Genomic DNA, 15397 nt, shown 5'->3' on the forward strand with positions numbered 1-15397 from the left:
CTAGGTGACGGAGCACTCACCCTGACGGTGAGCTGGGTGGGGACGTGTCCCGGACCGCCGCCCGTGTTCTCCGGGTTGAAGTTGCTGCCGGCGCTGCACAGGAAGTCCGGCTTGAGGACGTAACCACAGCGACCGTTGGGCAGGAAGCGACCCTGGTTCAGGTCCATCTGCTCCCCGGGAGTCTGGAAGTTCAGAGCCACTGGGGGAAGAGAGGGGGGAGGGAGGGGGGAGGGAGGAGAGGAGGAGGAGGGAGAGACAACGTTACTAGGGCTGGGACGATGTGCTTTTCTCCTGATTCGATTCTTCTACGATTTTTTGGATGCCGATTCGATTTAAATTGCAATTCTACGATATTGCCGATTTTCTCGATCTTTAATCTGCATTTTTAACACCAGTGAAACAGTTGAATGATTATGATTGTCTACAGACTATTCCAAGAACCATATTTCCCCCAAAAAATACACATCACATGTAAGTCAGTTTTTAAAGGGACAACGAGGAGTTTCTATTTGGTTATAAAAAAGTCTCACGTTAATGTGGATGAATCTACGTTACCCACACTTGTTAATGGCTCCATTTTCGATAAATATATCGTTTTGTCTCTATCGTTATTTTGTTATTATTAGTGGTGGTGGAAACGCTGGTCGAGCCGACCAGCGTTTCTTTACTTTCGGTTTCGTGGCGAGTCATGAGGATAACGCCGCCGAATCGCCGTTTATGGTCGGAACTACGACGGTATCTGATCGTCTTTGAACCTCTGACTTTAATTATTGATGAATGAAAACATGAGTCCGTCTTGCGCCGGTCAAAGAATTTCACAGTGCGCGGAGGCTCATAAATGTAGTGTGAAAACACTTTGCTTTTCCAAAACTCCTTGTTGTCCCTTTAACAAAACTTTATTAAGAATTGTGCAAAACAATACAATTCAACACAGCAATAAAGATTACCGCCAGGGGGTTACATACATAAAGGCTTTTTTTTTTTTACAGATTACATTATGAAAAGACATTGCAGAGAGCAGATTATTATTTCCCCCTGAGGTTTCTCCAATTTTTCCCTGTTAAAAGGGTTTTCTATGGAGTTTTTCCTCAGTCGATGTGAGGGTCTAAGGGCAGAGGATGTTGTTATGATGCCATGTAAAGCCCTTTGAGACAAACTGTTGGTAAAAACGGGCTATACAAATAAAATTGCCTTGCCTTGCCTTATTTTTTAACTCTGTTTCTTAATTTTTCAGGTTGTATTTTGAAGTTCAATTCAATTCAGTTTTATTTGTCACTTTCATGAGGAACCATTTGTTTAACATGGGAGCGAGAAGGCGTTCTCCCTGTCATGTTGTATGCAAAGATAAGGAAAGATAAAAGAGATTTTAAAAAAAGAGGCATGTTTAAAACAAGACAATAATTCTAAAATTCTAGAAAGACAGCAACGTTTTGTTGAATAAGTTACACTACTTTGTGATTTTATAAGCTAAGAAAACCTGAAGGACAATGTTACTTTTGCTGTTTGCACTATTATCCCACTGTTTGTGCCTTAGAGTTTGAATAAATGTTGAATCTGCTCTCACATTTCAAACTTAGGTTTTGCAGTACAGGTGAATTGGTATTTTTTTATCGTCATTTTTATCATTACCGGGATAAATGCCAGAAATTATCGTGATCATTTTTTTAGTCCATATCGCTCATCCCGAGTGGGAGCACTGACCCATCTGGCAGCCACCGTTCCACATCTCCTGAGGGTCGTAGTTGGAGGACTGGAGGCGCTGACCAGACGGGTAGATCCGGCTCAGCTGCCGGCTGTTGTGTCGAACGAACAACTTCCCTGGACACGGAGAAACGGAAGAAGAAAGTTAAAAAAAACAAAAAAACACACAGACATACCATGATACACAGGAGTGTGATTATATTTTCTGTAACATCAGCTGCAGCAAAGCAAAGTCATCAGATCTGCTCCTCCTCTTCATCATCATGCTACCAGAGCAGGATGTAACATAAAAAAAAACATCCTGTGTGTTTTTAGTCAGAATAAATCCATAAATTCATTAATTAAGATGTGCTGCGACCATTGCAAGTTTTTTTGCAAACTTTCGATAGATTATCTCCTGTTCATCTTCAGTAAAGAAAGATGCAATTTTGCAGATCATAAGTAATAACAACCCATAGTTGTTGTTTTCACAGCACTATATTTCAGATTCATGAATTAAATAAATACCATGTATCCGACTGTAGGCTACAGCTCAACCTAACACATCCCATCACAGGCTGCGTTGTGATAGAGAGTGGTGTCCTCAACACAATTCACAACTCGTCTTGATTGAATTTTCCCTCTCGTCTGTGATCAAAACACAGACGGCAGCGAAAGTTGAATGAAGGCGGATAACGAGGAACAACTCTGACATTAGAAACACAATCAACCAGTAGATCTGTAAACTGTGTTCGTTTCACTGTTTGGCCTTCATGATGACAGTTATATAGTGAAGTTGGTTTATTCCATCGCTATTTTACTCGCCAAGACATATTTGTTTCTACAGGCTTGTGACGAGTGTCCGTACCAGAGTCTTTGATGAGCTTCAGGGCTTCGTTCTCGGAGAAGGACGACATCTCGTTGGGCGGTTTCTCTGACAGGTTCTCAAAGCCGCGGAAGGGGACGCTGCGGCAGTACACAACCAGCGCCGACAGCTCCGGACTCAGCTTGGACGACACCTGAGGAGACAGACAGAGACAGAGAGGAGATGAGCATCATTGAACCCGGTCCGTTACCCCGGTAACATCCTGCGGAGCCGGAGCCTGAGCCGACCTTGTCCGGGTCCTTCCTGGGCGTGTTCTTGTTGCTGCCGGCGAGCTCGTCCTCGGAGCTGGAGGAGAAGCTGGCGCTGCTGCCCGTCTTCCCCAGCTGGGCCACATGAGGAAGCTGCTTCTTCCCCTTCACCAGGATCCGGCCCCTCAAGTCCTGCAGCAAAACGCACAACACCATCAGAAAACCAGCAGCAAGCTAAACGTGTCATTTCCCTTAATTGGAAAAACGTTGATGCACCAAGAATTGGAAGATGGATTAAAGAGATTTGATTTGATTTGATTTGATTTAATTTATTTATTTAGCACAAGTTAAAACAGTGCAAGGAGGGAACGAAGCCTGGAAGGCTTGTACAAAGTTCCACTCCCATCATCGAAGAATTACATGAACTCAAGATAAACAATGAGAAATACAGCAAATAAAATTAATAATAAACAATAAAATGTACAGTGCAACATAGAAAGACTATGAAACACAAACAACAACAGAAAGGAAGAAGGATGCATAATTAACATTAACAGAAAAATAACACTGAGGGCCCTAGTTTGGTGGCGCAGCGCAGGTGGCGCAAGGTAGCGCAGCCGGTGTAATGCAAGTTTCGACCAGCGCAGCCTAGCGCAAAGTCAGATTCGCAGATTCGTAGATCGCGCTGCGCTGAGATAGGCGTGGCCACGCAGCAGGGGGAGGCGTCACAGATCCAGCTTGGTGCAGTGGAAGTTTCGTGTGAAAATGTCCCGCTGAGGGTGCGCTGAAAGCTCGCCACCTCAAACCAGGTCTAATCTCAGCGCAGGGCGAAGCACAGTGGAAGTTTGACTGACTGACCTGCAGTGCACACACGTCACCAAGACCTCACAGGCAGATCTCCACAGTTCCAGACACATTTCAACGCAATAAATATCCACAATAACTACTATTTAATGCAACTAATGGAATCAACATGTGAATTTATATCTATATTGATTGTCCCGTCACATCTGACGGTCAGATCAAAGGCTGTCGGCACGCGTAATGGAAACTCCGCCTGAATTAACACAGCAGGGACGAACTGGCACTGAAAAGCAGCTGTGGATGTCCCAAGAGCAGGACTGAGGGTGGGTGACTGCATTTTGCTGCCGTGTTGAGATAGGCACTGTGCCCTTGTGATGATCCGCTTTATTTATTTATTTACTTATTAATTCATTAGTGGGCGAGCGACCGCGTCGTCATGCAGCCGTAATGAAAAACAAAACACAAATCATCATCTCTCTTAGCCCACCACAACAGCCTCGGTATCAGATAGTCAGTATATAGCCTATACTCAGCATCTCTCATCACAGAAAAAAAAGAGAGACGGACAGACAGAGAGAGAGAGAGAGCGTCCTTTACGCTGATTTCATCCCACATGGTGTTTGTTTATGTTGTGATTAGTGTACACCTCTCATCTTTCTCACACAGGGTTTGAATAAATGTGAGTTTCTTCATTAGTTTATTAGTTGTTGTTTTTTACTCTCAATCCCACTTCTCCTCCTCCTGTCTCCCTCCCGCCCTGTCTCCTCCCCCTTTGCTGTTTGCGCCGGTAGGAGGGACGAGGGGAGGGCTTGCGCTGGCCTAAGTCGGACTGCACTGCCCACCAAACTTGCAAAATGGACCTGGACACGCCTTGTTGGCATGGCGAAGCTGCGCTGCACTTAGACTTCGCTCGGTCTAGGAAACTAGGGCCCTCAGGAAGGTTATGACATAAGATGTTTTTTCAGTAACTTTCTAAAGGATGTGTAAGATGTTGTTGACCTCAGAACCACATCTAAACCATTCCAGAGTTTTGGACCTCTAAATGTGATATTAGATCGATGCCCAGATGTTCGACAGAAGGGTAAATGAAAATTGCCACTATGCCTAGTTGAATATGAATGAAGGTCAGAGGAAAAAGTAAAGAAATGTTGAAAAGTTTCAGGAAGATTTTGTTTAGCGTTGATAAACTTATGCACAAACAAGCATGAATGGAAGACATTAAGTTTATGAATGGGCAATATTGAATATTTCATAAAAAGGGGTGCAGATGGTTCTAGTCTACTGGACCAAGAGATGGCATCAAACATGACATTGGAAAAGATAACGTACATTATTAAACGGAAACATCATGTTTTTGATGACATCTGGAGAACTTTTATAAGTTTTTTAACACATGATGTTAATGTTGGTAATTTACTTCAGCAGGAGGAGGCTCTGAGGGAGTAGAATGTGTAATATAATGTCCTGAGAAACACCCTTGAAATTCATCATATAACTGTTATCAGTATGTGTCTACTTTTATTTATTTATTTATTATTATTATTAATCTTCCTTCCTTTTTGCTTTATTTTCATCTTATCTTTATAGTTTTAATATTGTACTTATTTAGCGAGGGGAAGGGAGGGAGAATAGGGAGAAAAAGTTTGCTCTGTTTCTTGCTTGTAAGAATGTCTTGTCTGATTTGCTGTAAATTGCAAATAAAAACTAATAAACACATGCTTAAAAAAAAGAAAAAGAAAACCAGAAGCATCCAGCTCTGAGCGTGTGTGTGTGTGTGTGTGTGTGTGTGTGTGTTACCTCCGGAGAAGGCAGCTCCTTCAGCCGGTCGTCTCTGAGCGGCTTGGTGAGCAGTCTGCTGCCCAGGATGCAGCGCAGGTGTCGGGCCATGACGGCCTGCTGCTCCACGGAGCAGTGGTTCTCCAGGGACAGGATCAGAGGGTAGGGGGAGGCCTGAAGGAGGGGGGGACAACTCTCAGTGACCAGACATTAAAGACACCCTCCGATGAAAATTGTGTTTTTCATGTTGTTCACATATTCCTGTGGCATTTTTCTGATAACATATCAGCAGAAAAGTAAGTGCACGGTCAAATACGAGGGAAGGCTTGCTTTCTGTTTTCAAACTAATAGCACAAATTCTGTCCTTATGGTTTTCTGTATGACAAAGGGCAACGGGTGTTTTATTTTGTGAAAGTAACCGGAAGTGCGGGACCACAAAGAAAAAGAAATACAGTCTGAGTGAAGCGCTGAAGCCGCGGAGCGATTCCCCACCGTCACCGACAACTAAAGCCTCAACTGGTAACAAGTATGAAGACCGTTGTCGTGAGCTAGCTCAATGCTAACTTTGGCTAGCGGTAGCGGTTAGCATCTTCCCAGCTCACCACAACGGCATAACAACATAACACCGGAGGCTCCCGGTGTTGGTGACGTTCGGCTATCGGCCCACGGCTCCAGAGCTTCACTCTGACTGTATTTCCTTTCCTTTGTTGTCATGACAACCGCTGCTGTCTGGGGCAGGAGGCTACACAGCTTAGCCTGAGAGGAGGGGCCCAGTTTCAATGTTTTGTTTACAAACTGCAACGAACAAAACTCCAGACTCTACATTTAATGTTAGTATGGAAGCATTCGAATTGAAACACAACATAAGCTTTTCTAAATCTGCAAAAACTGTGAAAAATCATGTAGTGTTTCCCCGGCAGCTTCAGTCAGACAAACTAGAGCTGGAACCAGGTTGGTGGATGATGAGGGGTGTGATGAGTGGAGGTGAGAGGTGAGAGGTCAGAGGTGAGAGAGCAGCTGCCGTCACCTTGAAGGCGTACTGGGCGATGGTCTCGATCACCTCCTTGAAGGGAACCTTGGAGGTCAGCGTGTGTCCGTGGTAGATGACCGGTTCTCCTTTGTCTCCGTCCCAACAGTCCAGCTCCACGCAGCGGCAGCCCTGGTTCAGAGCCCTGAGAGAAACACAACGACATGAAAACCAGGACAGGAGTGTGTGTGTGTTGTAGTAGCCCTGACACACACACACAAAGCAGGGTTCCCACTCTTTCTTGTAATCATTTTCCAGGACTTTTTCAGCTGCTACTGTACAGTCTGACAGACATGCTATTAGGCCTTTACACATCGCCCCGTCCCATTCATGCTTTGGAGAAGTTGTAGTTCGACAGTTGTACTTTATTTTGTACATTCAACCAGTTTGTATCCATATTTATTTAATTTCTCTCACCCCCAGAAATTTGATTTAAAGATGTGCAACCTATGGCTCTAACTTATTTGTGAAATAACATCTTACGTGCTCAGAAATGAAGACAAATTTATCATTAAACAACGCAAAAACATGTTGTTTTTGTTTTTTAAACCACGCCTAAAGCAGCTGCCTTTTCTCACTGGGCACATCTTTTGTGTGCTGTTTGTGTCTTTTTAAATGGACCTAGAGTCGAATTAAAAAAATTTAATTAAAAAAATATCTATCTATCTATCTATCTATCTATCTATCTATCTATCTATCTATCTATCTATCTATCTATCTATCTATCTATCTATCTATCTATCTATCTATCTATCTATCTATCTATCTATCTATCTAAAAACGTGAGAGATGTAACTGTGTAGTGGAAAAGGGCCGCTGGTCTTTTTGGCAATGAAATCCTCACTGGTCTTAGAAAAATGCCGACATGCTTGTTTAAAAAAAAAGAAAAGATTTTTACGTTTCCAAATAATCGCAATTACAATTTTAAATCGATTAATCAAACAGCCCTATCACCATGTGATGAATAATTTTCCAGGACAACTCAAGCTTTTCCAGGACATTTTACCCTTTTTCTCAATTTCCATGTGTTTTCCATGACTGGATAATTGGTCAACCATTTTCCAGGTTTTCCAAGTTTTCCAGGACACGTGGGAACCCTGACAAAGACATGAAAACCAGGACAGGACTGTTTGTGTGTGTGTGTTGTAGTAGTATTAGTACCGGATGTATGGCTCGGTGCTGCTGGCGCCGGTCACCTGGTCCCGGGTCAGGTAGGTGTTGTGTGAGGAGGAGATGAAGTAGTGGGACAGAGGACGACTCATGTCCTGCTGGACGCGGGAGTGGTCCGGGTTGAAGACGTCGTTCTCCAGAGACAACATGTACATGGTGAAACCGTTCTGGGTCATGAACAGGTTCCTCTGAGCTGCAGGGAGGAAGTCAGTCGGATATTTAAACTGGATCCGATCCGACAGTCGGATTTCTACCAAACCAAAACCTCAACATCTAAGGCTGCCGCTCAGCAGAGAGGAAGTCTGGAGTAAAAATCTGATTATACAAAATAAGTAGATATATTTGGTTAGTATTTCCCGTCTGAAAAGATACAGATCGTTAGCTCTTGTACACACAACTGTGTTTATGTATATATAAATATATCTGAGGGTCACAGGTTGTGTGTGTGTGTCTGTGTTGCCAGAACAAAAAGAGAAAGGAAGCGACAACAATAACAGGCTGGACCGGGTGTGGCTCCGTCTGAGCACCAACATCTGACCTCCAAGCCGAACAGGAAGCAGCGGTTCATTACAGATAGATAGATAGATAGATAGATAGATAGATAGATAGATAGATAGATAGATAGATAGATAGATAGATAGATAGATAGATAGATAGATAGATAGATAGATAGATAGATAGATAGATAGATAGATAGATAGATGAGCCTTTGATTTTATATTGGAGTCAATGGGCCGCTTGAGGGTTCTAACATCACTCAGAGGCTCGCAGTTCAAATTCTGACAGTCTCTCCACCTTTTCGAGCACTATGTATGAAAGGTGACAGGTTTGTCTACAACTGTGTAAAAAATCTTGTGTGTAGAGTGTAACATGTGGCCAGGAGGACGAGTTGAAGAGAAAAAGTTTCAGACGACTTTTAGACCCTCTCCCGCTCTAGCTGATGATGTCATCCACTCTAGCCCGTAACATTCCGCCCAATACACACCCATTATAATCTAGCAGAAATGTGGCCGCTTTTTAAACTGTCATAAATCAATAACTGTTAGACATATCAATAAGCTGAATGTAAGCTGAACAGTTGAAAGTCTTGTGAACAGTTTAAAGGTTGAATGAAGTCTGTAGCTGAAAGTATGCTGAAGTAGCTGAAGGTCAAAGAGATGAGTGTCTCCATTCATTTGAATGGGGAAAAAGTAGCATTAGCATTTAGCTGTATCCCATTATCATAACTTAGTCCCATATCATCCTATTTTAACATTGTGTATATATAGATATTTTTTATTTATCATCTTCATATAATTGAATTTCTGACTGATTGTTTTTTTTTTAGTTTTGTTGTGTAAATTTGCCTATAAAGTATAATAAAACTTTATCTATTTTCTTTTCTTTTACTTTTATTTGCTCTTGCTTTTAACTCTGTTTTTAGTGTTTTGTTTGTTTTTATTCTGTTTTATGGTTCTTTTTTCAATGTTTTGTCTTTAAGTAAAGCACATTGAGTTGCCTTGGTATGAAATGCGCTATATAAATAAAGATGCCTTGCCTTGCCTTGCCTATAATATTAATAATATTTATGTTTTTGTGTTTGTGTGTGTACCGACCCCAGTCGTTGAGCTCGTAGGTGTGTATGAGGCTCTGTGCATGATGCAGCGACGCGTCCTCTCCCTGGTCTCCCAGGAAGTCTCGGAGCTCGGCCGTGGACAGGACGCAGCCGTTACTGGAGTAGTGTCTGAAGACGGCGTCCAGCTCCGGCCGCCGCAGCAGCTCCCGGCAGAACTCCTCGATCTCGATGTGATCCAGACGCCCGTCACCGGACCGGTCGCACCTCTGGAGAAACACACACAAACTGTATGTTATGGTCTGTAATATTAAGATTTTATGGTTTATACCATATCTTTTCTTCCTACTACTCATACATATAAGTACTTTCATTATTACCCTATTGTTTATTGATTGTAATCTTTTTTTTTATTACTTCAGCTATTTATAGATCATGTTACATGCTATTGGTGTATTACTTTCTAAGTCTGGATCGCACCCACATGGTTTAACTTTTAAACCAGATTTAATCCTGGTTTAAATTGAAATTCTGTTGCACCGAACTAGTTTTCTTCTATTCAAACTGAGTTTAGGTTTTGTTTTACACCAACATCTTAAACTCTGATCTCTGGTTAACTTTAAACTTGACTTTTAAACTCAAAATGGGTTTGACCAAAAATCCAGTTTAACCCTTTGACATGAACCCTGCTGATGAAACTAAGCTTAAACTTGGTATTTAAATAAATAAACCTGACTTTACTAAGCTCATAAACTAAACTAAACTAAATTAAACTGAGCTTGTCTTAAAGGGATAGTTCAACATTTTGGCAAATTGGCCCATTCATTGCATGAATGTCCCTCTAAAACAACTCTGTCTGGTAACGTTGTGTTATCATCTCATAGCGTGGTGAATGTGCAGGTCACAACTTGTCCACCAGAGCGTTGTGGAGTTGTTGGATTGTGTATTTGATGAGTTTGATGAGAGAAACCAAGAAATCCCATGAGCCTCCGTAGCGTAGCTCTGAGCAGCTCACGGCTCTGCTCCGCCGTTCTAAAAATAGCTTGCACAGACAATTAAAGGTAACGAACCTACTGCTATGACTATAGGGATTATGGCAATGGGCCAATTTGCCAAAATGTTGAACTATCCCTTGGTTTTAAATTCTCAGTCAAGTTTATACATAAAATTCAATTGATTGATTGATTGATTGATTGGTTGATTGATTGCCGGCCCTGACCTTGAACAGACAGCGTGCGTACTGCTCGCTCAGGTCGATGTTGATCATCTGCAGCAGCCGCTTCACTTCGTCGTAGCTCATCTTCCCGTCCTGGTTCTGGTCCGCTCGCCGCAGGTAGCCTCGGATCCAGGTGCAACACAGTTAAGGAACAAAACAACCAAACTCACACTTTTTTTTTTTTTTGGCCTCATGCATCTTTCTGTGGGCGTTGTCGTCACGGCGACGCCTCTCCCATTCTCTGCTGTTGTTTTGCCGTGAGGCTGTAAAACCTTTGAACTCGTGACTAACGGTCGGACGCAGCAATAAACTTTTACAGACCATAATGTCTAAGAGTTGGTACAAAGAGGAGAGACAGTTAAAGGTTGTTATTGTGTGTCGTGAGATATGATTTTTTATTTTTTTTTTAGTTGCATTGTGGGTAATGTAGGCATTATCTCTGATTCTGTTTCCTCAGTTTAAAAAGCCCGGACAGATCTGTTTTTCTCCTGAGGACATTTATTTTCTAATATCATATGATTATATTTATCTTGCTTACTCTTTTTTGTATAGATTTATATTTATAGACTTTATATTCTCTATCTGTTGCTGGGGGAGCAGCTGTAACTCAACTTAGGGAAAACAACAAGGATCATTAAACTAGATAAATGAGAGAGAAACAGGAAAGGCTACTAAACAGTCATATAAAAACTAAATACTAAGTACTAGGATATACAATCCTTATCTATCTCTATACAGTATCTCTAGTAGAAAGTAAAAGAAAACGACCACACAGCACCGAAAAACGACAAATATCAATCTGAGAAATTTACAAAATGTAAAAACTGACATATAAATTGAGATTGGAGAAAAAAAACTGGAGAAAAAAGGAAACGGGCGACACGTTTTGGATTTAAAATCTAAAGAGGAGAAACTGTGAGAACTGAACCACCGAGGAATCTCTTTCAGAAACATTTAGTTTTATGTTTTTGTGTTTTTGTTCTGTTTCATATGAATCTTATGTGAATAAAGTTCAGGATCAATAAAGTTTCTGGTTCTAATTCTGCAGACGTTCACCTGTGAGTGACATCCACCTCTTTCTTTCTGTTTCTATGCAACATGGACAGAGACCAGGTCCATGTGATGTGATGTTGTTACTAAGGAAAACAGGTCGATAGCAACAAGAGACTAATTTTACTTCGCTGTCACCTGCACTTCACACTTCTACAGGTAAATACACGTCACCACGGTTACAACAGGAGGAGGAGGATCATCTTCATCTCCTCTGCCTATGAAGGATTGTTAATAACAGTGATAGTCCTTCTATATTTAGCTGCCTTCGCTATGCCGTGGCCGTGGGTCCGACATGTGACAGTGGCTCCACATAGCAGCGCTGCCTCCGCCACGCTATTTATATGTTCACCACTTTTATTCTGACTGATTGGAAACGGCAACGGCAGCGGCGGTGGCGGGATATCGGTCCAGTTTCTCCTTCTGGGTCACGTCGACCACTCACTTTTTCTCTTGCAAACTTTGTGAAGAAAGAAACTTCATAAATAAACTTGTATTATCATTATTTAAATCAATCTTTGACCTGATTTGTGAAATGAACACAGACAAAAAACATTTGGGTGAAAAAACCTAAAGAAAACCAGATATTTTACTCTTTTTTTTTTTTTTACATCGCTCCACTCCAGCTAGTCTTAAGGAGGACCAGAGAGAGAGAGCACACATTACACCGATTTAAGGTCTCTGCACTGGCTACCTGTCTGCTTCAGGATTGATTTTAAGATCCGTATAATGTTTTTTAAAGCTCGTAACGGTCTCGGTCCTAGTTACCTATCTGATCTGCTTATTATTCTATTCTTTATTCTATTTTAATTCATTCATTCTTATTCCATTTTATCCTATTACACCTATCTATTTTACTTCATTTTATCTGGTGTTTTTTTTTCTTCTTCTCATTTTATCTATTTTACTTTACACTTTATGGTGTTTTCCTCATTGCAAATGATTGAGTATAAGATAGCGTTTCCTCGATGTCTCTAAAATCCAATGTTCTAAAATTATTGTGTGAATGTGAATGTATGTGTGTCTCCCAATATGTGTCCCCTATGTTCCTTAATTGTTTTTATCATGTGAAGCACTTTGAGCTGCTGTGGGCATGAAAAGTGCTACACAAATAAAGCCTGATTGATTGATTGATTTTTATATTGATCTGTGTCGGTCGTCTTCAGGCTGAAACTCAGTTTTTTAAAAGAGTTTCAGTTTTTCTTTGGTTTTGTTGTCAGTAATTTACTTTTTATTTTGAAACTTTGTGAAGAAAGAAACCTGTATTATTGTTATTTAAATCAATTTTTGACCTGATTTGTGACATAGACAAATAACTTCTGGATGAAAACACCTGAAGAAAACCAGATATTTTACTTTTTTTATATTGGTCTGTGTCGGTCGTCTTCAGGCTGAAACTCACTGTTTTTTAAAAGAGTTTCACTTTTTCTTAGGTTTTGTTGTTATTTAGTTTTTGTTTTGAAACTTTGTGAATAAGGAAACTTTATAAATAAACCTATATTATCGCTATTTAAATCAATATTTGACCTGATTTGTGGGATGAACACAGACAAAGAACTTTTGGACGAAAACACCTGAAGAAAACCAGGTGTTTTACTTCTTATATTGATCTGTGTCGGTCTTCTTCAGGCTGAAACTCACTGTTTTTAGAAGAGTTTCACTTTTTCTTTGGTTTTCTTGTTGTCTACTTTTCATTTTGAAACTTTGTGAAGAAAGAAACTTTATAAATAAACTTGTATTATCGTTATTTAAATAAATTTTTGACCTGATTTGTGACATAGACAAAGAACTTCTGGATGGAAACACCAGAAGAAAAGGATATTGGTCGAGTTTCTCCTTCTGGGTCATGTTGGCCACGCGCTCCTTCAGCATGCGGAGGCCTCGGACCCAGCGCTGGGCCTCCACCTCGCAGGGACACAGCAGGTCCAGACTCTTCCTGGCTCCTCTGAACACCACCGTGAAGCAGCGGCTGTCGGGCACCGAGCCGGAGAGCCGCCGCAGCGCCTCGGACTGGCAGCCCTCACGCACACACTCCACCTCGGTCACCGCGACTGGAGGGAGGGAGGAGGAGAAAGAGTGAAGACTTTAGTGTTAGAACAGTAGAGCTGCCTCTGCCTTTTAAGGTCGTCATTATCTCTCCATCACCGTCTCCTTCTCCTTTGTTTTTCTCTGTTTCTTCCTGTTTCCTCTTCCTGCTGTTGGTTTCCTTCCTCCTCCTCCTCCACTCACACTTTTATTTATTTATTTATTTTAATAAAAAGCAGCTTCACTCCTCCGTCCTGCCTCTGTGTTTGTGTTTCAGCTTAAAGGGATAGTTCAACATTTTTGTCAAATTAGCCCCATTGCCATAATCCCTATAGTAATAGCAGTAGGTTTGTTACCTTTAATTGTCGGTGCAAGCTATTTTTAGAACGGTGGAGCAGAGCCGCGAGCTCCTCAGAGCTACGCTACGGAGGCTCATGGGATTTCTTGGTTTCCCTCATCAAACTCATCAAATACACAATCCAACAACTCCACAACGCTCTGGTGGACAAGTTGTGACCTGCACATTCACCACGGTATGAGATAATAACACAACGTTACCAGACAGAGTTGTTTTAGAGGTAAATTCATGCAAAACCACTGATGCGCGTTGCCTTCAGGGACAGTTTTTCATCAAGCAGTCTCTGTATTTCCCTCTAAAACAACTCTGTCTGGTAACGTTGTGTTATTATCTCAGCGTGGTGAATGTGCAGCTCACAACTTGTCCACCAGAGCGTTGTGGAGTTGTTGGATTGTGTATTTGATGAGTTTGATGAGGGAAACCAAGAAATCCCATTAGCCTGAGCAGCTCGCCGCTCTGCTCCGCCGTTCTAAAAATAGCTTGCACCGACAATTAAAGGTAACAAACCTACTGCTATGTCTATAGCGATTATGGCAATGGGCCAATTTCCCCAAAAATGTTGAACTATCCCTTTAAGACACCTGGGAACTATTTTAATTTGTGTAAAAGTGGGCAGAATATGTCTCCTTTAAAGATTTCACTTTCTTCTCTTATCTAATTTTTAATAAAAATCATTATAATAAAGTTAAATTATATTATATATATCATATTATATTATATATATTAAACAGATGAAGTTTTACACTTTGAACAGTTTTCAACCTTCGTCCGTCCGTCGGCCGCGCTGCTAATCGGAGCACGGACGGTCGTGACCTCGCTCTGCAAACACCAGAGGTTTGATTCAGTCTGAGAGTGTGTGAGGTCTGTTTATCTCATATTTGCAGAGCTGTGAGTCTGGGCAACACACACACACACACACACACACACACACACACACACACACACACACACACACACACACACACACACACACACACACACACACACACACACACACACACACACACACACACACACAGGCTCCTAACTGGCTATGACTAGGGTTGCAAAATTCCAGGAATTTTCAAAGTTGGAAATTTTCCATGGGAATTAACGGGAATATATGGGAATAAACAGGAATAAATCCAAAATTAACAAAATTGAAGGGTGGCGCTGAATAAGTAATTAATAATATTTTACTCAACATTCATGTTTTTGTTGTTCAGTAAAAGAACTGATTGTTCATACATAATTAAAACTTGATAAAGTTCTACTCACAAATAAATCTGTCGAAATGTCATGTTTTTTAATGGTATTATTTTGCATGGATGTCTGCTTATGACAAACGAAATTTACATTTATGTTTGGATATGATACAGTTTGTTTAAATTACCCCCAATTTCCAGTTAATTCCCAATAATTCCTATACATTCCCATAATTCCCATGGAAAGTTTCTAATTTGGAATATTTCAATACTCCCCATCTTAACTTCCCATGGAAATTTACCGGAAATTTACTGGAAATTTTCCGCCCCTTTGCAACCCTAGCTGTGACACAACGGCCTTGTTGTTGTGGCCGTCGCTCCGTGGGGCAACAACCAGCGTTTTTCTGTGGCAGCGGGTCGTAAAACGCCTCCTCACACTCACTCCACATTCCTGCTTCTTGTCTCGTTTTGTCTCTAATCA

The 15397-nt window shown here is 41.3% G+C and overlaps 1 protein-coding gene across 1 annotated transcript in view; it reads right to left on the minus strand.

Moving 5' to 3' along the window:
• The window catches only part of LOC146983009 (1-phosphatidylinositol 4,5-bisphosphate phosphodiesterase delta-3-A-like), a 36786-nt gene that overhangs the window by 5385 nt on the left and 16004 nt on the right, over nt 1–15397 (minus strand). Inside the window, exons 3-12 of the mRNA XM_085784340.1 lie at nt 13172–13400; nt 10303–10432; nt 9127–9352; nt 7523–7724; nt 6362–6506; nt 5356–5508; nt 2794–2946; nt 2549–2699; nt 1702–1818; nt 21–199 (exon numbers count right to left, since the gene is read on the minus strand). Of these exons, the coding sequence (XP_085640466.1) occupies nt 21–199; nt 1702–1818; nt 2549–2699; nt 2794–2946; nt 5356–5508; nt 6362–6506; nt 7523–7724; nt 9127–9352; nt 10303–10432; nt 13172–13400 (1685 nt within the window). The remainder of the gene's footprint in view (nt 1–20; nt 200–1701; nt 1819–2548; nt 2700–2793; nt 2947–5355; nt 5509–6361; nt 6507–7522; nt 7725–9126; nt 9353–10302; nt 10433–13171; nt 13401–15397) is intronic.

This window comes from Trachurus japonicus, chromosome 8 (assembly GCF_045865225.1).
Source record: "Trachurus japonicus isolate A0001 chromosome 8, Traja_1.0".
Taxonomy (NCBI): Eukaryota; Metazoa; Chordata; class Actinopteri; order Carangiformes; family Carangidae; genus Trachurus; species Trachurus japonicus.